Source organism: Hemiscyllium ocellatum, chromosome 30 (genome assembly GCF_020745735.1).
Source record: "Hemiscyllium ocellatum isolate sHemOce1 chromosome 30, sHemOce1.pat.X.cur, whole genome shotgun sequence".
NCBI classification, from domain to species: Eukaryota; Metazoa; Chordata; class Chondrichthyes; order Orectolobiformes; family Hemiscylliidae; genus Hemiscyllium; species Hemiscyllium ocellatum.
Window position 1 is genome coordinate 28,904,277 of NC_083430.1, and position 22,518 is coordinate 28,926,794.

A 22,518-nucleotide genomic window follows, 5' to 3' on the forward strand; every position below is an offset into this window, starting at 1 on the left:
CCTGGATATAATCATAGACTAGACTGATAACCTGATAGTTAAGTTACTTTGAGGAGTAGGAATGTGGGCATCAGTCTATCAAAAACACTTCAGGTATTTAACATTCCTGAAGGCATTTATTTTGAAATGTAGCACTAAGGGATGCACTAAAGCTGGGGCAGCTGCCAGCAAGGGTGCGGTGTAGAAAGAGGTCTATCTGCTGAAGTTAAATGGGGATCTATTCAGCTATTGGACCCCACCCCCCTGATGCCTCAGATATATGCAAATGTAGTCTTGCAAACATAAGAAATGCCTTTTGTTTGTTTTGATGGATAGAGTCAAACTCCAGCGTTTGTTCTGTTCTCGAGTTCTGAGGAAGGATCACCAAAACTCCAATTTCTCTCCACAGATGCTGCTAGATTTGCTGAGCCTTTCCAGTAATTTCTGTTATTGTGTCTTTTTCCTCAATGTTTATTTGTTTCTCCATATGCTACTGTACAGAACCAAACTGCTTTAGGGCCTATGTATGTATATAAAGATATTTTTATGAATAAAGTATATTTTTGAAATAAGAGAAATGTCACCTTGAAGAGCTATCTGAAAGGTTAGGAACATTTTCTCTCTATAAGGTGTAGTGTGTGGAATTGCATGCTTAATTCAAGCTAGAGATAATTACAGATGTGGACAGATGAAGGAAAAAGCAAACGTTCTATCCCCTATGTTCCTCTTTCACGCTGACACCTGTGCTTTGCCATTCTCGTAATTTGGAACTATATCCTGAACTGCTTCATGGCAATATCGAGATAGTTGCGCAGCAGGAAGCTAACTTTTAACACTCACTTGTTATGTCCCTGTTCATTTCTGTCAAACAGAACAAGGAAATAAAGGCAGAGAAAAAAATTCCCATCCAGCTGTGACAGATGATTTAAAACTCCTCTGACAGCAGAGTTTATAAATGTGTTTGAAACGAAACCCCTTCAGGGTCTGATTGTAATCATTCTGCAGCTGGCCTAATTTCATCTGTTGAAAGAAACTTGAGTAAGACGGTGAGAAAAGCCAATGAGATCACATGATTGGAGCAGGATTACTTTGTGGTCCAAATCTAAAAGCAGCTTACAGTTCAATCAGTTTTATTTCACTGGGAATGATTTTTAAAATACCAAGTTGTGAGACCGGATTGAAATAAAGCTCTGTGATTATAGCACATGAGCACTTTTCATTTGTGAAGTCACATCACAATTTTTAGGGGTCTAAGATACAGATAAGAATTGACCTGTGAGATTGCTGTTCATTATGATAATACTGTTGGTTTGCTTTGTTTTGTAATTAATAAACCTCTCAGATAACAGTTCATTTCAGGGTTCCTGGAAAATTATTTAGCCCATATTAATTCACATTGTGATTTTACACAGAGACAAAATATTATGGACTTCTAATAGCTTATTTCCACTTTTTAACTTATATTAAGAATCTTATTTTGCATTCTTTTGTCACTAAGGACTGGACTATACCCAGCCTTGGATTCCACCCCTGAACATCCCAGCTAAAAAGAACATTTTTCATTCACTCGTCGGATGTGGGCATTATTGCCTGGCCAGCGTTTATTGCCCATCCCTAGTTACTCTAGAGAAGGTGGCAGTGAGTTGGCTTCTTAAACCACTGCAGTTCATTTGCTGTAAGTTGACCCACAATGTTCTTTGGAAGAGACCTCTAGGATTTTAATCCAGCAATGGTGAAGAAACAAGGATATTTTTTCACTTCAGGTATTGGGGGGATGAGCTCATTGAGAGGAATGTGGGTTGCCCTGGTTAAGTCATAAAAACATGAAATTCTGGAATCCACATTATAGAAGAGATGTGTTGCACTGATGAGTTTGTAGAGAAGATACAACAGGCTGTTGCGAGGGCTGGAGAGTTCTTGTTATGAAGAGACATTGGATAGACTGGGATTGTTTTCCTGGAGCAGATAGCACTGAGATGGTGTATGATTGGGAGGTATAAAATTATGAGGGGCATTGACAAGGTGGACAGGAAGGAAGCCTTCTCCTTGATTGAGTGAATCAATGACCAGGCTGCATATATTTAAGGGCATGAGGTTTAGAGGGTTGTAAAGAAAATTATTTTCACCTGGAGAGTGGTGGGAATCTGGATCTTACTGCCTGTGAGGATGGTAGAGGCAGAAAGCCTCTTAACATTTAAGAAGTATTTAAATGTACACTTACATTGCCAAGTCGAGAGGCCAAGTGCAGGAAAGTGGGATTACAATAGGTAGTTGGTTGTTTTTGACCAGTGCAGACTTGGTGGGCTGAAGAGCTCTTTTCCATGCTATAGACCTCTATGACTCTAATATCGCTGACCTTTGTTCATTGGCAGCGTTGGGCTCTGGACCCCCAATTTTATCTTAATACCAGGGTTTCGAATTCCACAATAAAATTAAGACCATGAAAGACATTTGAAACATACTGTTAAAGGTTAAGGTTGTCCTGCCAAAATGAATTATATGTGGGTTCGCTGATTTAAAAGAAAGTCCAGTGAACTCTACAGCTTATTTTTTTTAATTGCATGGAGAGCATGGATGCTGATTATCAGATAACTGAAATTGAAAGACAGTTCATTCAATTGGTTGATTTTGGATGTTAAAACCCAATTGGTCTCTAACCTCTTTAACAGTCATGAATGATGCAGCCAGAAACAATTCCAATGAAGTGATTGTCTAACTGAATCTAGTTGTTTGATGTGTGAACCTGAAAAGAACATAGCAAGCAGTTGACTTTAATTTCAATATTCTTACATGATTCGTTTTATTATAGCTCAGACTTTATTATCCTGAAGGCAAAGCAGCAGGTGTTGTGTGCATTTTATACAATAAATACTCTTCAACTAGGTTTTATGATCCTGTCATATTGTCACAACTGTCACTTTATAACTTCAGTTATGAATGTTATTTAATAAGTCAAATAAAATGACAAATCAGGCTTAAAAACAAAATCACACCATGCAGATTCCACAGCAAGACAACCCTTGAAATTGTATCACTGTTGTCCGATTATTTCTAGAAATAATAGTGTTCAGAAACATCATCATCGCCAATAAATAATGTTATCGCATTCTGTATTTAAGAGAAATGGAAGTAGGTATCAACTCCTCTAACCTGTTCCATCATTCCACAATCATGATCGAACTTCTGACTTCACTCTACTTTCTCACCAACTCCCAAATCTATTGATTCCAAGACACCAAAAGTCTGTTTGTCTCAACCTGAAACATATCCAATGATGGAGCAACTGCAATCCTCAAAGACAGACAATTCTGAAGTTTAACTATCTGTTTTAATGGAGAAGGTTCGCACTCATCCCAACTGATCTTGTGCACCTTTGTTGCTGGCCATCAGTGCAAGTTTTGGATATGGAGACCGAATTGTGCACAGAGCACCAACTTTGATATTGTTCAAGTCCTGTACATTTATGGCAAAATCTCTTATACTTCAGTCCCTTGGCAATAAAGTGTTTTATGTTTGCTTGCTGTAACGTGTGGGAGAAAGTGAGGACTGCAGATGCTGGAGATCGGAGCTGAAAATGTGTTGCTGGAAAAGTGCAGCAGGTCAGGCAGCATCCAAGGAGCAGGAGAATCGATGTTTCAGGCATCTCATGCCCGAAACGTCAATTCTCCTGCTCCTTGGATGCTGCCTGACCTGCTGTGCTTTTCCAGCAACACATTTTCAGCAGATGCTGTAACCTGTGCTAACCTTCTGTGATGTTTGAATAGAACATCCAAGCAAAATGCTATTTGTAATCTTATTATCAAAGTGACTAACCTCCTCACACTTTCCCACATCATACTCCATCTGACACCATGATCCCAATTCATTTTATCCTGTTTAGCACTGTGTTCATTTAAATATCTATAGAGTTCACTCATAAGGAGTTCATTTGATTTACCTTTAAAGATTGAAAACTTTGATATGTTCCCCACTCCCAAGTAATAAATAATTTCTGAATCCTCAAAAAAAACTGGTCGACCTCAAATGGCATGTATTTTTATTACAAAAGCATCGATCAGAGTGCAAGAAATAATCTTTTGATTTGCTTGTCTTTCCAATAGGTTTACATTGGAATTAATTGCCTTAGCACAGATTTCTCCTCACAGAAGGGAGTCAAAGGCCTTCCCTTGAATCTCCAGATAGACACCTATGACTGTGAAGCCAAATCAGAAAAGCCTATTCACCGGGCTGTCTGTCAGATTAAAATATTTGTGGACAAGGTACAGTTTCTTCTACAGTTCTGTTTTTTTGAAAGCTACTATGTTTTGTATTGAGGGAATATGGATATTTAATAGTATGACTATCAAGAAATATGGAAACAGAAGTATAGAAAATTAAAAGTAGAAAAATTGTAAAAAGAAGTTCTGACATTAGTAAAAAGAAAATGGTAAATTTTGCTTGTCTCAATCTACCTGCCAAAGAGCACCAAACTACTGCATTATTATATCCTCCCTTCACTCCTGACTGGGACAGAGTTGTCAGCCTAGCTATGGTTTTAGACAAGTGTCAAAGGTGGAGATGTTGCAGCTGCAAATGTGTTGCTGGTCAAAGCACAGCAGGTTAGGCAGCATCTCAGGAATAGAGAATTCGACGTTTCGAGCATAAGAACCAAGATTTCTTTTGAGTTTGGAGATTAATTCAAATTTTTGAGAAAATAAAGAGAAACATTATTTTGAAGCTGATAGTAATAAAATTTGTAGAATTCGTAGAAAATGGTCTATTTATTTTCTTAACATAATATCCTAGTTGTGAGAATTCTGTCAAAGTGGACTGGCTGAGGTAGTTTATTTTAGCCCAATAACAGATTGTAGTATGTATTTGCAATAAACTTTGTTTAATTGTGTGATTTGTTATGTTTAAGTGTCATAAATTATACCTTGTGGTGCAAAGGGTGAACTTCATGGGATAGTATTTATCCTGACCCATCCCTTTGTGAAACCCTTATTGGTGTCTGTCAATAAAGATTCTTTCTTCTTATGTATAAGATAAATCTCTGCTGCAGGGACAATAGTATCAGCAATCAGAACATATGTTGCACAACTGAAATTCTGAAACTTGCAAAATAGATTTTTTTGAAGAGTTTGGATGAGTGAAGTTGAGGAATGCCCCCTGACTTGTGCATATATTGTTTGTGTGATTGAGTTATGTCAACTCTTTGTAGCTTGATTGGTACATTGAAAATGATGAAATGATAAGCAGAAAATACTGGAAAAGATCTGCAGGCTTCTCTTCAGGTCATGTCATGTTACCTGTGGGCAAGCTATAAATAAAAATGTGAAATTATCATTGGTTTTCAAAGTATGCTTCTAGGACCTGTGCTTTACAGATGATATCTGGAACTAAATGTTGTAGGCACTGCATTAGACTGCAAACCTAATAATGAAAACTTTGCATTTATAATAGTGTGACACTGCTGCTTTCTGGATGTGAATATCATCTATTTCTACACACATTTGATTTTCTTGTACATAGTATTATTGTGAATGTCTTACTCATGGAATATTATGAAAGGGTGATTTGTTAAAAATGCATAGAGGCTGCAGATAGTTTCTAAAAGAAGTATCAATGATTAACTTAAGTTGAATGGAGATTATCTGACCAGTGCATTAATAGATATTCAACTGTACTATCATATTCTTGGGACAGTGATTGAATGCAACGGAAAGGTTTGCAGCTATTAGCAGTACTTAGTTAGCAATTTAGTTATGGTAGGTAAATATCACCTGGTTGACTGCAGTATCTACAGAGTATTGTGTTAAACTTGCACTGGTTAACAATTCATCACATCTCTCATATATTATAGAGGGTTTTGGTGTAAGTCTGTTTTTCTTTTCCATTAAAAATGAAAAGAGATAGGATCTGTTTTAAAACCTAAGCCTGGATTACTGAAAGATGTGTAATATATACCTGAGGCATCAACCATCACAAAATAACAGATGAAGTTGAAATGGAATGTGACAGTGAAAGAGAGAATGGGTGAGAAAGAACTAATTGGAGTTTAAGGTGCACCCAAAGTACAGAGATAATCTGTTTTGTTTATTCAATGATATGGTACGTGGTTCTTTACCCCACCCGTATATTTCAAAAGCCATTTAAGTGCATGATTTGGAAACTAGCAATAAGGTGATGGTTTGTCTCCTAGTCATACATAGACGGGTAGATAATAGATTGAGATAGATTAAACACTTTTTGGCTCCATCTTATTTTTTGAGTGTTTGAAAACAGATTAAAGTAATAGATTAGCAAAGCTGGAAATCAAATGATGTGAAGAGATCAATAGAACTGCTACAAGAAAAGTATCTCTATCTGCACTGTTTGAATTTTATAATTCGAATATAAATACAGGACTCGATATTAGGATTTATGTGCATTTGGTATATGCTAATAAGATTAAGATTAATACAATATGCATTCATAGCCTGGTTTTGGGTATATGAGATAGAATATCAAAATTTGCAAATAATATAAATTTCCAAATGTAGAATGGCAATGAGGAAAATAACTAACTTCAAACAATCAAAAGCAGATAGATGGCAGATGAAATTTTAACTTTGAGACATGTGAAGTGAAAAATTTTAATAGGAAGAAAGGGAAGAGGCAATATGAACTAATAGGCAAATTTTAAAGACAATGCCTAAATGGGGAGAACTGAGACGTAGACACGTGTCCAAGTTTGTGACAAGACAAGGAGTAAAGGCTATTTTTCAAAAAGTTGCCTTTGCATTTATTAATAGAATGCAAAACGTTTATCTCCCCCTGCCCTCTAATGGAGCATGGCCTAGGTTTTGGCAGAGCTAATATGCACAATTCTGAAACGATACTTGATGAGGGATGCTAAGACCTTGGAAAGGGTGCAGAATGGATTCACATAATAGTGACAAAGATAAAGAACTTTAGTTATGTAAAAATGCATGAGCAACTGGAATGGTTTCTCAGAGCAAAAGAAGTTAAGAGGGAGGAAATTTGTTTAAAATGAATGGTTTTGATAGAGTACATAAAGAGAGATTAATTCCCGTGAGTGTTCAGCAACAAGGGACACAGATTCAAGATGGTGGGCAATAGAACCAGAGGTGACATTGGGAAATATTTATTTACAGTTAGTTAATATGATCTGGAATGCACCGTGTGAAAGGGTGGAGGAATCAAATTCAATAAGAATCTTCAAAGTAGAATTAAATAAACACTTTAAAGAAAAAGATGAATAGTTAATGGGAAAGATCAGAGGAATGGATAAATTGGTTGCCTTTACTAAAGAACCAACACATGCATAATGGGATGAATGGCATTTTCCTTTGCCGAATCATTCTGTGATAATATAATTGAATGATTCAACAGGAAATAATGTTTAGATCTTTTGACAATAATTAAGGAGAGTTTGATTTTTAGTACTTCAGTGCTTACTGCTGTTACAATTAACTATTTGATGAATTTTATACATATTGTTTACCTTCTGTTAACTGATCCATCTGCAATTCAATTTCTGGAGATCACTAGATATTCTTCTCATATCCATCATTCCAGGGTGCTGAGAGAAAAATGAGAGATGAAGAGCGCAAGCAATCGAAAAGAAAAAGCAAGTTTCCTGATTCTACCACAGAGAGTGAGTAAAATAATGTTTGAGATGGAGTGGCAGAGTTCCATAGAATTGAAGAATGAAAATCGTTCATTCACCAACAATCTGTCCTGGTCCATCCACGTCAACACTACAGTCAGGACTGCACACCAATACCTCTCCTTCCTTAGGAGGCCAAAGAATTTAGGCATGTCCACAATGTTGCTTACCAACTTTTATAGATGCACCAGAGAAAGCATTCTACCCGGATACATCACAGCTTGGTATGACAACTGCTCTGCCCAAGACCACAAGAAATTAGAGAGTTGTGAATGAAGCTCTGTCCATCATGAAAACCAGCTTTCCTTTCATTGACTCCATCTGCACTTCCCACTGCCTCAAGAAAGCTGCCAACACAATCAAAGACCCCTCCCACCCTGGTTATACTCTCTTCCACCCTCTTTTATTGGAAAGAAAATAAAAAGTTTGAGAACAGATACCAAGAGCTTTAAGAATAGCTTTTTCCTTGCTGGTATCAGACTTGTGAACAGACCCCTCATATATTAGAGTTGATCTTTCTCTGTAGCTGTAACACTATATTTTACATTTTGTTCTATTATGCTGATGCACTTATGTAAGGTATGATTGGTCTTTGGTATAATTCTTTTCATTGTATCTTGCTGTATGTGACAAACATACATCAAATTATCTGATGAATGATCAGTCTACAAATGGTAAATTCTTAATACCTAATTCTTAATCTTCTGTCTTGTACTTCTCATTTAACAGACACTGATAACAAAAGGATTCCACTGTCAGACCACAAAGGAAGTGACACCACTTATTTTAAGCCAGTGACAGATCTCATTTCTCCTCCTATTCTCTTCACCCCAGAAGCCCATTTTCTGTATTCACAACGAACTGGATTGGTATGTATATATGATGATAACTGCAACAATACAATATAACAATAATAGGAAACCCAGCCATCTGGCACTTATCCTGTGGCACCCTATCAAATATCCACCTGGCATCTGAGTTAACCCAGCACCCTAGCCACGTGGTACTCTACCCTCCCAGCAGTGCAATCTCACACTTGTGAACTTACAACTTGGTAACAATAGTCAAAGTGTCTGCCTGGACCCATAAACTGCTGACTGCTTTGATAAAGGGAACACAGTATGTCTTTCTTCAATTTTTTATGCAAAATGAGAGTGTTGTCAAATGGAAGAATGGCTCTGCATTTCTGAAGGAGCACTGATCTGTCATTACATAAGAGTAAAGGTTTGCAGTAGAAATTGGCACAAGATTGCTACTCTTTGGAAAACTCAACCAACAAATATACTCAATTCCTCAGGTGACTGGTAGAAGCTGGGAGGATGTTATCCCCAGCCTGACCGTCCCCAAATCAGAGCACAGCAGCAGACTAATGGGTTGGACATTTTGAATTGAGTTGGGGATCTAATGTTTTCTACTCAGTGACCTATTGGTGCTTAGTTGTTGAGCATATTCTAGTCAGAAATCGATACATTATCACATACTGAGAAAATCAATGTATATGGAGATAAAACAGAGGTGGAAGATGAATTTAAACAAAACCCTGTCTCCAAGTTGTTTGGAATCTAGGGGTCAGAGTAAAACTTCCTTATTGAAAATCTACCCTACTGTTGTTCGATTACTGAATGGACTCATAAACTCTTAACTTTCGCCTGTACCTGTGTTTTTGTTTTTGCCGCTGTTTACCTGTTATTTACAATCTATGATACTTAACTCTGATCTGCCTGTATTACTCGCAAGACAAAGCTTTTCACTGTGCCTCGATACACGTGACAATAAATTCAATTCAATTCAATTCAATTCGACTAGAGGTACTGCTTCATGTTAGAAAGTGTCACTGTATTGCATCAAGTGAATCAATTGCCTGCCCGAGCTTCATTCTCTGCACAAACAACACAAAATTCTAGGCACTGCAGTACCTCTGCACAACTGCTTCTTCAAAGCAGGATCCTTGTTTGCCAGAACATTATATTGAGTAACACCACTAGCAGTGAGCATTAATAAACCACTCTAGCAATATTTTCAGCAGCTTAAAACAGCTTTTAAAAAATGGCCAAGTTCAGACCTCCCAACTTTCAATCTGTGACTCACAAAGTTACTTCTACTTTGCTGTTTCGATTGTATCACTAGCTGCTGTTTTTGAAGTTCATAATAATTGAAGATTGTGTTAAAATGATGCTCTATCTTGTAGGGGCATTCGATGAGTTGTGAAGTCACAAATCCTGACAGGTAAGGAATACTCTCTCTTTGTTCTAAAGTTAAAGTGATTTGGGATAGTTTTGTATGTAAATGATGCTATGTATGTGTATTGTTGATGATGTTTGCCTCTGTACCTTTCCAGGGATGTGACTCCCTGCTATAATTTGATCATCAGAAGATGTTGTGTACGGCATTGAGAAATTTTAAATAGACTTATGCATTGACACCATCTCCTATAGGGGATGAGGAAATTTAACTTCTTGCATCGCACTTCAATGAATTTAAATGATTGTTAAGTATTTTGGAAAATCATTGCATCCTGAAAGGAATCATAGAAATGTAAATCTTTTTTAACTGATGGGTGAGGGTTTATCTGACAATATGTAAGAAAGGTAAATTTCAAACAGCAACAATTTATCCTGCATGATACAGTTTCAAAATCAAAATATTGAAGAAAATTGAGATAGTTACACTGCAATTCATGTCAGTGTAAATAATGGAGAAACTGTTTTTCAGTACTCATTATAGAATCATACTACACATCTTATGAAGTCAGAATAATATTCTGAGTGTCTATGCAGCAGATTAACCAGTTCTTACTGCAAACTTTCAAATGACTCTGAAAATTAAACTGACGTCACCAGAGATTAACTCTCAATTGCAAATTATTGTTTGATTCGTCTAAATTATAGTGACTTTGAAGCTGAATAGTGGGAGGACTGTGAAAAATTGCAAGACTGTCTACATTTAGAAAGTATTTTAGCTTTAAAGAATTTTAAGAATAAGCCACAGGTTTGAATTGCAAAATAACGTTGGAGCACATTGGATAATATGTGGTATAAACTCCACCAGCTGAAACTAGAAGTTAGAATGTTTTGGCCCATGTTTGGGTGAGAATAATATGTTTTACAACTTTGATTTCATTTTCAATTTTAAACCGCTTCAGTTTCAGCAGCATAATATAGGCTAAATGAGTTCCACAGTTTTGGTAGGCCACAGGCAAGACTGTAGATTACATGGTTTACAAAAATGTATTACAGTTCTTGCGGCTTAATTAAAAGATTAGATCATTACTTGCTAGATCCACTTTCACTGTCAATTTGCTGTCAGTATGAAGTCAATTTAGCTTTAGACTGATGTGAAACTAGCAATGCAAATGTGAAGTTAGAACTTGTCCTAACATTAGAGCAAAGCAAGGTGAGGCTGGAGGGGATGGTCTCACATTGTTTCGGTTTGCTGCAAGAAAACTCTAATGTAGTGACAAACATTACTTTTGTGTAATGTATTATTGTGATGTGAACATTAGCTACAATGCTAGTATTTGTTGCTGTTCCTAGCTGTCACTGAGAAGGCAATAGAAGGCCTTTTTGAACCAACTCATTGGAAATTTTACATTGTTTTGTAAATGGAGCAGTTCCACTTAACAGCTGATCTTCTAATGGTATGTGTGCTTTGTTGCTGGTTATCTGCTTATTCCTAGTGTGATTTTCTTTCTCTGGTGAGTGTTATTTATGTGCTGTTTCCATTGTAACTATTGTTGCTGATCGATTTATTTATTTGGAGATTGATAAACCTCTGGGACTGATGGTTGTTCTGTACTCTGGGCCAATGTTGAGATCACATCTTTCTGATCAGCTGTTTGCAGTGAAGGAACAGATTTGTTAGTTGTACGTATCTGTTTAAGGCTGCAGGGATATAACTGGTCATTCATATTCAATACATACAATTAAGGTGCTCTGTGCAGGTCTATATAGGTCTCCAATTGCCACGCATGCTAATTCTTATTGAAGACTGTTGAACATCTGCACTCTGATTGACTCTTCAATCCTCAGCTCTGGCAATGCTTTAGCATTTTTATCAAAGTGAAATTTGGCTCTCTGTTGTTTCACCTTGATTTTGTCATTCAATCTTGTTACTAGTTCTTGTTTCTTTAGTATAATGTTAGCCTTTGAAATGGACTACTTCCCATACTTTCATTAAACATGTTTCTCATTGAAGTTGTGTCTTGAACAACTCTCTGCTGGATTTACTTGATTTATTTATGAACTCTTCAGCAAGTTTCACTGCCACCTTAGTCCTTCTGTTTAATGAGGGATAGAGTGTGAAGATGTATGGTCTTGAAGTTCCTAATCCTTTATGAAGCAGCTGAATTCTACATTGAGGACCGTACTGCTCAGATTCATTACAGCCCATAAATCGACAGCCACGCTCAGCCAACAACTCATCAGAACAAAAGACCCTATACCCAACATGTGTAAGACTAACGTAATTTACAAGATCCAGTGCAAAGGACAAACAAGCAGACAACTAACAATCTACATCCACAAACACCAACTAGCCACTAAACACTATGACTAGCCATACACACAGATGACAAGGACCACAAGTTTGACTGGACAACACAACAATCATAGGACACTCATCCACAAACTCATTGATAAACACATAGACCTAAACCCCATATACCAGCCACTACAACAAACAACCAGAGCCAGCAACCAGAAGCAGCAGGAACAGCATCAAATAAATTCCAGGAGATACAGTACAGCAGTGCTTCACAGGAGGCTCCAAAGTGCTGAAGGTGTTACTTAGATAGGGGACGAAACATCTGCAAATCAACATCCCAGCTCGGCCAACATATCCACATCTGCAGATATCATCAGAATGTCTGGAATGCTGCAATGACTAAAGTGCATTTTCAGGAATTCTCCAATCTCACTGGTGGATGTCAGTTGCTTTAACTCTCAATAGTCGGAATAATAATCAATAGTGACAAAATAATCAGCTCTTCTGAGAATGAACAGATCTACTCAAGCTTCATCACTGCCCTATCAGAGGTGTCATTGATTGGTTTTGTATTCAGTACCAAACATTGCACTGGATGATACTGTCTTCAATATCAGTGCTCATGTTGGGCCAGCAGAACACCTCTTTTGTCTTCCTCAAGCACAACTTAGTTCCTTGGTGGCTAACATGGATGGATTTCACCATCTCTTTTCCCATCTCAGATAGATTGAAGATATTTTGAAGTGGTTTATTGTTGGACTCCAATGCCACTTAGTCTCTCCCAGATAGGTGCAGATTAAAATGCTAAAAACGAAACATAACTGCCAACCACCTTTTCTCAATCTGAATGTAATGTCATTAAGTTTGCATAACACCCTGGATGCAGTTGCAATTTGTTGCCGTTGTTGCATGAGGCATGCTCCTGTCTCACTGGCATTACATTGCAAGGTAACTTCATCATTCAGATCATAGTACCTCAGAACTGGCGTTGTCTTTACTGATTAATTCTAGTGAAAGCTCCTTTGTGTTCTGTGCATCAAAATTGCTGCGCATCCTTAGCACTGAGTTTTGTATAGAGTTTTACTGTGATGACATGTTAAGTAGGTGCCTTGTTAAAAGCACAAATCCAACAAATAATCATACTGCTTTCACATCTGTTAGTCACTTCATTTCTGTTACCTTTTCAAGATCAGGTACAGTCCTTTTGCTGTCAGTACATAACCTATGCATTTGACTTCAGGCATTTTAATTGCATCATTTTTCTTGTTCAATTAGCTTTCTGTCTCTAACAGTTGCACTAGATTCTGATAGTGCTGTGCCAAGGCTTCTTCCAGTGTGTCTTTACATGCATAGCCTTGCCGATCAGCCCCAACAGATCATCCATTTTAGGAAGATGATTAGATTAGATTCCCTAGAGTGTGGAAACAAGCCCTTTGGCCCAAAAAGTCCACACCAAACCTCCAAAGAGTAACCCACCCAGACTTATTTCCCTCTGAATGATGCACCTAACGTTATGTGCAATTTGGCATGGTCAGTCCACCTAACCTGCACATCTTTGAAGGAAACTGGAACACCCAGAGGAAACCCATGTAAACATAGAGATAATGTGCAAACTCCACACACACAGTCTCCCAAGGCTGGAATCAAATCTGGGAGCCTGGTGCTGTGAGGCAGCAGTGCTAACCACTGAGCCACCATGACTGTATCCTTCTGTTTGCATTAATATCCTTCTGGGGCAGTGGAAATGACAATTTGCATATACAACTACCTATATCAATTGAATGGAGTCCAGAATACACTTAGAAAACCATTGCTTTCCTCCATCTTCACTTGCCAGTAAACATACATTGCAACAAGAGCAGTCAAGACCTTTGCCTTAGCCAGTGTGACAAGATGTCTTCATTAATTGGCATGACACACTGAGATCTGTTCAAAGCTTTACAGAGATCTTCTTAGATCTATATACACTCTCAGTTTTCAAGGGTTCATTTCATTGCTACCATATTGCTAACCCAGTCTGTAGTAGTTTTTGAATCCTCCATTCTTTTCTGGTTCTCTGACATATTTTTCAGTCTAGATTTGAGGGCAGCTTTATCTCTCCTTGCGTTGGTCTCACACTCTCATCTACTTAGAAATGATTTTCAGTTGGAAGACCTTCAAGATGTATAAGAATATTATTGTAATCTTCTTGGATTTGTTTAGCTGTCAATAGCCTTCAAAATGCTGCAAACCTTTGCATTTCTAAATTCTCTTGAGCAAATATGAGGTTACAAGCTCAAACTTTAGACATGGTTCAGCAGAGGCAAGTGGATTTTGTTTAACATCTACTGTCTGGAATTCGAGATCTTCATTCTTCACATTGTATTGGGCACTTGGATTTATAGTCCTTTTTGGATGAGGGTTATTCCATCAGAACATTTCAACCCTAACCTTGATGGTTTCATTTCTGTGTCACCATCTTGAGCCACCTCATACAGATCTGTAAAGCTCATGGTGTTGCAAAAAGCTCCAGTATCTATCTGATACTTCACATTGACTTGATCCTCTCCCGTTGCCGATATTATTCTAACAGTTACAAACTAATAACCACCTATAGTCCTGATAATGCCAATCTTGTTTCATAATGTTGAATGATTCATCAGAATCATTGACTGACATCTCTCCAGTAGCCATTCTTTTAATCTTGCTTGGCTTCTTTACAGCAAAACTCTTGTCTGCAAAATGACTTGGCTTTTTGCAGTTAGAGCACTGTTCTCTATTTTGGACATACACGTGTTTTTGATTGTTTGATGTCCTCCACAATATTTGTATCCTGTCCTCTTACCTTGATGTTTTTGGTAGCTTTCCCGCAAATGTTTCTTCCTTTTTTCTCGTACATTGTTCTCATTCAGTCTGGAATGTCTGTCAGCATATCGCAAATTCCCCCATCAACTGGACCTGAGTGATGATTGATAACTTCAGAGCTTCTCCACATATCCATAGCTTTCCTGAGAGTTTCTCCTCTCAAAGCAGGTATATTGCTATATCATGATCTCTTATACTTAAGAAAATGCTACTTCTCATGAGATAATCTTTTACTTGTCTAATTTCTCAAGATTCAACTAAATGTATCAATATGATCACTTGCCTCCCTTTGCTCTGTGCTCCAAGAAAACATACTGATAACAACATTACTAGAGGGTTCAAAGTATGTCCTCAAAGCTATCAAATGTCTCTCCTGCCTGGGTTCGCTGCTCTGCAGAGAGGGTAAGGGTTAGCATGCTTTCCCCAGCATTGATAACAAGGTTGTTAGTCTTACTTGTTTGGTCTTTTTAATTTAATTCTGAAACCTTTCTGAAAGACTGGGACAAATTCCATTCCCAGCTCTTATCTCCTTTCATTTTCATGGCAGCTAGGAGTGGAAAATATACAGCAATTCTGACTCATTCAGCAGTAAAATGTTGCAAACTGTGGTCTTAAATCTTCCTTGATGTTGTTTTCCTTAAGTTGACTTTCTTATAGTTCTAAATGTTTACTCAATATCAGCTTCACACTTCAGGTTCCAAGTAATGCCTTTAATGGCTGCCAAAAACTAAAGTGAGAGCAAGTTACAGCAAAGGTAGAGGTCCCATGCCAATGGCAAACCAACAGATACAAATGCACTTCTCTCAATTTTATTTTAAAATATGATCCCCAAAGTGTGGAAACAGTCATTTGGCCCAACAAGTTCACACTAATCATCTGAAGAGCATCCAACCCAGACCCATCCTAATACCCTATTCCTGTAATCCGGCAGTTCCCATGGCACCTAATCTACAGATATCTGAACACTGTGGGTACTTTAACATGGCAAATCAACCTAAACTGCACATCTTTGGACTAGGAGGAAACCAGAGCACCGAGAGGAAACTCGCACAGAGACGAGGAGAACACACAAATTCCAGACAGACAAGGCTGGAATCAAGCCTGGGTCCCTGGTACTGTAAAGATTAGAGTGGTGCTGGAAAAGTACAGCAGGTCAGGCAGCATCCGACGAACAGGAAAATCGACGTTTCTGACATCAGGAATGAAGGGCTTTTGCCCGAAACATCAATTTTCCTGCTCCTCAGATGCTGCCTGACCTGCTGTGCTTTTCCAGCAGCACTCTAATCTTGACTCTAATCTCCAGCATCTGCAACCCTCACTTTCATCCTGGCACTGTAAGGCAGCAGTGCTAACCACTGAGTCACTATAAGAGGAATTGTAGGTTCCAAGCATTCACTGCCTCTGTGGAAGTTGGGGGTTTGGGGATTACTGTGGAAGAAACCTCGGTAATTTGCTGCAGTGCATCTTGGACACCATACAATTGTAATGATAGAAGGAGTGACTGTCAAAGCAACCTGCAATATCCTCAATGTAAATGTACCAGAGATTACTCTCCCACCTGTTCCGCAAACATTTACATTTGCAAATGTAAGAGCCAATCGTGCATGCAGATGTTTGCAGAGTCTTCTTGTAAACAGAATCTAACCAGGCAGAAGTCAATTAATGGAGGTAGTGTTGAGTTTGATTGAGCCTACACACTAGCAATCAGTCTCAAATGGGTAGCTACAGTGTAAATATGCTCAAAATATTGTATTCGGTTATGACATGTACTCCCAATGTTAGACTAAACGGATACATTTTTGAGACAGGTATTATCAATAATTCATACAGATCATCAAATCATCCCATGGGCTCATATTGTGGGCTGCATTTGGTGTAGCCCTGCTCTGCACTGATACAGCAAAGGGAATCCGTTTAGGACGGGCACTTTAGTTGAATACGAGAAGGCCTGAATGACATGTGGTCAGTGACCTACATACTAACTTTTGCCACAAAACAAAGAGTCACACTGGATACAGCCATTTAAGAATCAGATTTAACTCATCTAAAAATCACATCAGGTGACTGATATCTCAACTTCCATTACACACATACTGGAATGTAAAGGGATAATAGATGCTTCAATTGACAATGATTCCATTCTTATGTGGCACCTAATAGTATAATGCATCACTAATAATCAATAATCTTGTGCTTTAAATGTACAGGTTTCCAATAAAAAGGGATAACAAGACTCTGTACAAAGATGAATTGGACCCTCCAATCAAACAAGCTAGACTTTGTGAACCAGAAAGAGGTACAAAGAAAAATGTCTTTAAAGCCATGTGTTCAGGCTGGGCAGGAAGCAGGGAATCTCCTAAAGTGCATTATTTTGTTTGTCTCATTTTAATCTCTGGGTCTCACTCAAATAGTGGAGCACTGTCCCTACTTTGTGGCTTCAAGCCTGTATGAGTTACATTAGCTCCAGTAAACTGGAGTGGAAATTTAGGCTGGGAGTCCGGCACCCCCAGAAATATATCAAAACAATTTATGTCATAAAGTTAGTGTGGCAGAGTGTGCGGAGATTTGAGAGCTAAGGTCAGCTATTGCTGGGAAGAAGATGCTAGATGAGGGATAGGAATGTCCAAGTATCCCTATCGGGTAAGTGGAGCAGTCACATTTCTCTTGGAGTCATAGAGATGTACAGCACAGAAACAGACACTTCAGTCCAACCTATCCATGCCAACCAGATATCCCAACCCAATCTAGTCCCATTTGCCAGCACTTGGCCCACATCCCTCTTAAACCCCCTCCTATTCAAACACCCATCCAGATTTCTTTTAAATGTTGCAATTGTACCAGCCTCCACCACTTCCACTAGCAGCTCATTCTATACATGCACAACCCTCTATGTGAAAAAGTTGCCCCTTAGGTCCCTTTTAAATTTTTCATCTTTCACCTTAAATCTATGCCCTCTAGTTCTGGAGTCCCCCACCCCAGGGAAAAGACTTTCTCTATTTATCCTATCCATGACCCTCATAATTTTATACATCTCCATAAAGTCACCCCTCGGCCTCTAATGCTCCAGGGAAAACAGCCCTAGCCTATTCAACCTCGCCTTATAGCTCAAATCCTCCAACCCTGACAACATCCTTGTAAATCTTTTCTGAACCCTTTCAAGTTTCCCAACATCCTTCCAATAGGAGGGAGACCAGAATTGCCCACATTATTCCAAAAGTGGCCTAACCAATGTACTGTACTGCTGCAATGTGACCTCCCAACTCCTATACTCAATACCCGACCAATAAAGGAAAGTGTACCTTTCTTCATTATCCTACCTACCTGTGACTCTACTTTCAAGGAGCTATGAACCTGCACTCTAAGGCCTCTTTGTTCAATAACACTCCCTAGGACCTTACCATTAAGTGTCTAAGTCTTGCTAAGATTTGCTTTTCCAAAATGCAGCACCTCACATTTATCTAAATAAAACTCCATCTGCCACTCCTCAACCCATTTGCCCACCTGACCAAGATCCCATTGTACTCTGAGGTAACCTTTTTCACTGTTCACTACATTTCTAGTTTTGGTATTCTTGATCCATTGCAGAAAAAAAAGCCATGAAAATACTTAGCATAGTTTTTTTCCATGTCTTTCTTACAAGGCTTGCCAATTCCAGCAAGAAGTTTGGGCCCCTGTAACTTTTAAAGATAAAGGAAGCCTGTGGCTGATAATCCTACTGTGCCTATTTTATTGATGAGTGGTGACAAACAGGAATGTATCAGAAAATCCTGCCTGAAATAGCAATGACCTGATAGAGCATGCTGGGTTAATAATAGATTTTCAGTTAAAAACCATGACATCCACAGAAGTGGATCGAATTGAACAAACACTAATTTTGAAACCTAATTGCAAGTTTATAATATTAACGTGGATGATCGCTGTAAGTGTCAGCTTTTAGCATGGCATCACCTCAGTAGTTCACTGTGGCTTCTCTGTCGTCCTTGTAGATGATTTAAAAAAAGGAGACAGGTTTCATTGCTTTCCCTGCAGGCCGCAATAACCTAAACAGTAACAACATCAGAAACTGGAATAGCTGTCAGAAGCACATTTGGCCATGTATTAGGTGGTTTCCTGCTGCCCAGTCTACTGAAACAGCTATGTATCCACTTACAATACAGACCTTCCCCAGTCATCAGGGAAAATAATTGATTGAGTGTTCCCCTAATAAACAGCCATCTGATAATGCAAGTAAAGGTTGTGAAAGCTGGGTGTATTTGATTTCTGACATTTAATAACAAATGTAATAAAAATCAAAAGGAAGTTCCGAGTAACGAGATAGACAACTAGTTTTGATGAGGCAAAGATCAAAATTTAAAAGCTTGTAAATGCTTTTTTTTCTCATTGAATGTGTTACTGCCTTGAAATTACTCTGAAGACTGGATTTTATGGACGGGTGCATTGTAGCCAAATGGGCCAACTTTTAAAAAGCCTGCGTTACAACATTAAGATGTTCGTGGCTACATAAAAAGGCTGATGGTTGGAATTTTGCCCCTCCATGTACAGATGGTCCCCAGCAGCTGCTGACCAAACTATTGGCCACAGTGCCAGACATCCACCAACTCTGTCCTATGCCATCAGATTGGTACTATTAAAAAGTACAGTCAAACCTTTAACAAAGAATCTGTTCACTCTGACAATCTATATAAATTGTGTACATTAGTACAAGTTGTCAAGAATAAATTCAGTACTTTTCAGCCACAGGCAAGTGTTTTGTCACTTGCTGAAGATTTCCCAGATGCAGGACTTTCCTCAGGCAGCTACTGGGATTTAATTTTACTACTTTCCTACATTGTTGTGTTGCCATAGTCTTACCAGACTGTAGGAGCTGCTGTCTCATTAGAGAGAGAAGCAGCTGGTGGTGATTTAACCTGAGGGCCACCAAGCCTCGGGCGAGGAAAGAGGTTGAGAAGGAAAACCCTTCAAAGTAACCTCAAACCAGTGATGGGAATCAGACCCATGCTGTTGGTATCACACTGCTCTGTAAATCATTGATCCAGCCAACTGAGCTAAACCAACAAATTCTGTTTAAATTCTGACTGTTTCTCATGGACGATACACAAGTGTTAGTGAATCAAGCTGCTTCATATATCACTGTTTCATATATCACTGTTTCATAAAACTCATCTTTGTGATTGTTCATCATGATTAAATATTGTCATTAAAATATATTTACCCACATGAAAACTGAACAATTAACAAATATTACAGAAAGTATATGATTTGTGTGTGTATATATGGACTGTATCCTACTAAACACAAATCAGTTAAAATATTTATGCTATATAAAATACTAAAAATACATAATCAAAATGAAATTTTAATTTTAATTCTAATTACTGTATACTATAAATTTCTCTGCAGATACCCTTATTTTAGACATTTGCTCCCAAGTTGAAAGCATAAAGCATAATTCATTTTTAAGTTTTTTGAAGATTGGAGGTTAAAAAAGCTATATTTTGTTTAATACCACTGATGTTTTAATTATTGGACAACAAATTTATATTACATAATGTAATCTCATCTGGAAAACATATCAAAAACAGAACAAAGTCCTAATAGTGTTATTCATTTAGAAGATAGCTTGTTATCAAGTTCCTCGCTTTGCAGGATAGAATGGATGTTGTGCTTAAGCAGTTTGGATTGCAACCGACATGATGTGGTGTGCAGTGTAGATTATTATTGAATGTACAGTGTCAAACTTAATACACTGTGCACAGACGTTAACCATTTTAATAATATTTGTTATCATATAAATAATCAATTCATAATCATTATTGGCTATTGTGCAGTTTTGAAAGCTATTGAAAATAACTCAGCTCTCCAATTTTTAAACTTTCTTTGATTTAACTAATTCAATTGTTCCATAACTCTGACTGGTTAAATATAATGCACTAAGACAATCTGATATTGGTACTGATTTCTCCATTTGCATGGTTTCCATTGGAAGATGGGATGAGCAATGACTAAATTTAAAGTTTAATGCAAGTCGAATATTTATTTTCCTTTCTAGTGCTGTTGTATGTGCGGAGGGAGTCAGAAGAAGTTTTTGATGCTCTATTGTTGAAGACGCCGGACCTTAATGGATTGAAGAATGCTGTTAGTATCAGATTTCCTACTTCTTTTATTGAGTATATTGTTTCAAAATGTGGAGTCATTTATGGCACAGAAAGAGGCCATTTGGCTGTCTTATACAGCAATGGTGTCAGTCTCATTACATGGTTTCATCCCCAAAGACTTGCAGGATGTCCATCCAATTTCCTTTTTGAAATCTTTCAGCGCTTCCACCTCTTTCTACATTTGTGGGGATTGAGATTCAGAGGCAATCTAACATAAGATTTTAAACAGTTGAAAGCATGGCAGATGGATGCAAACATTCTTCCAGGAGTTGCAGAGTCATCAATGAGGGGGCAAGAGAGACAGGATTAAGCACAAGAGATTGAAACTAGAGGGCAGAGAAAACTATGGCAGAGCATGAGGAGGGGTGGGGGGCATACATATGGACACGGTCGGGGGGAAAAAAAGAACGTGTGCCAATAGCCAGCTTCAAATAGGATAATGGGAGAAGGAATAGGGATTTGGAAAATGTAATTAGAACTGTTTGCTCACAGAAAGCATAAACACATAAGCATAATTCGATCCATGCTAAAAGTAAAAAATCATTTTTGAGGTGAAAATGCAATATTGCTTTAGGAGTGATTGAAAATGGTTTCTGGCGTACTACTTTAATGAAGGCATTAACATTTTAAAATAATCGCAGCCTTACTTTACTAAACATGGTGACTTGCTCCACATCCCCACTACTCACCTTTCACCCTATCAAATTAAGGTTTTCATTAACTTTTCGCAATGCTCAGACCATCCAGAAAAACTCAAGTTCTTCAGCCCCCACTTTATTGAGGAAAGTTAATGACTGTTCATAATTTGTGCTAGAGCAACAGATCCAAAGGTGTAAATATTTTGATTTCTTTCAATACTTGGAATTTTCTTCACTAATATTATGCATGTGGCAAATGCACCTATCAAGCTTTACAAAAAAACATTTAAAATTGTTACAGAAACATTCCTTGGAAAAATAGAAAAACAAGTGATCCTGCACTGAATAATGAACTGGGTTTGAAGAAACGATACGTCAGGAATGTTTTGTTGCCTGTGTAAGCTTGAGGATATCCAATGTTCCATATTTTCATGCTCACATCTATTGATTGGTTAACCAGCAGCTTGATTTTAATATTCTCCCCTTTGTTTATAAGTCCCTTCATGATCATACACCTGCCCACCTTTTTTGTGACCTTCTAACAACCCTCTGAGGTACCTCTTCTAATTCTGGAGTCTTGAAAATTCCAGATTTTAATTGCTCAGTTATCAGTGACCAGATCTTGACTTTGCTAAGACCTAAACACTGGAATTAGAACATAGAACATAGAACAATACAGCACAGAACAGGCCCTTCGGCCCACAATGTTGTGCCGAACATTTGTCCTAGCTTAAGCACCTATCCATGTACCTATCCAATTGCCGCTTAA

At 38.0% G+C, this 22,518-nt stretch overlaps 1 protein-coding gene across 3 annotated transcripts in view; it reads left to right on the forward strand.

Annotated features, from left to right (window-relative positions):
* LOC132829878 (grainyhead-like protein 3 homolog) overlaps positions 1–22,518 on the forward strand; it is a 98,171-nt gene that overhangs the window by 69,884 nt on the left and 5,769 nt on the right. For all 3 annotated transcript variants that reach the window (XM_060847277.1, XM_060847278.1, XM_060847279.1), the window contains 6 exons: positions 4,080–4,238; positions 7,540–7,618; positions 8,360–8,499; positions 9,819–9,856; positions 17,164–17,252; positions 21,006–21,091. In XM_060847277.1, coding sequence (XP_060703260.1) covers positions 4,080–4,238; positions 7,540–7,618; positions 8,360–8,499; positions 9,819–9,856; positions 17,164–17,252; positions 21,006–21,091 — 591 coding nt within the window. The remainder of the gene's footprint in view (positions 1–4,079; positions 4,239–7,539; positions 7,619–8,359; positions 8,500–9,818; positions 9,857–17,163; positions 17,253–21,005; positions 21,092–22,518) is intronic.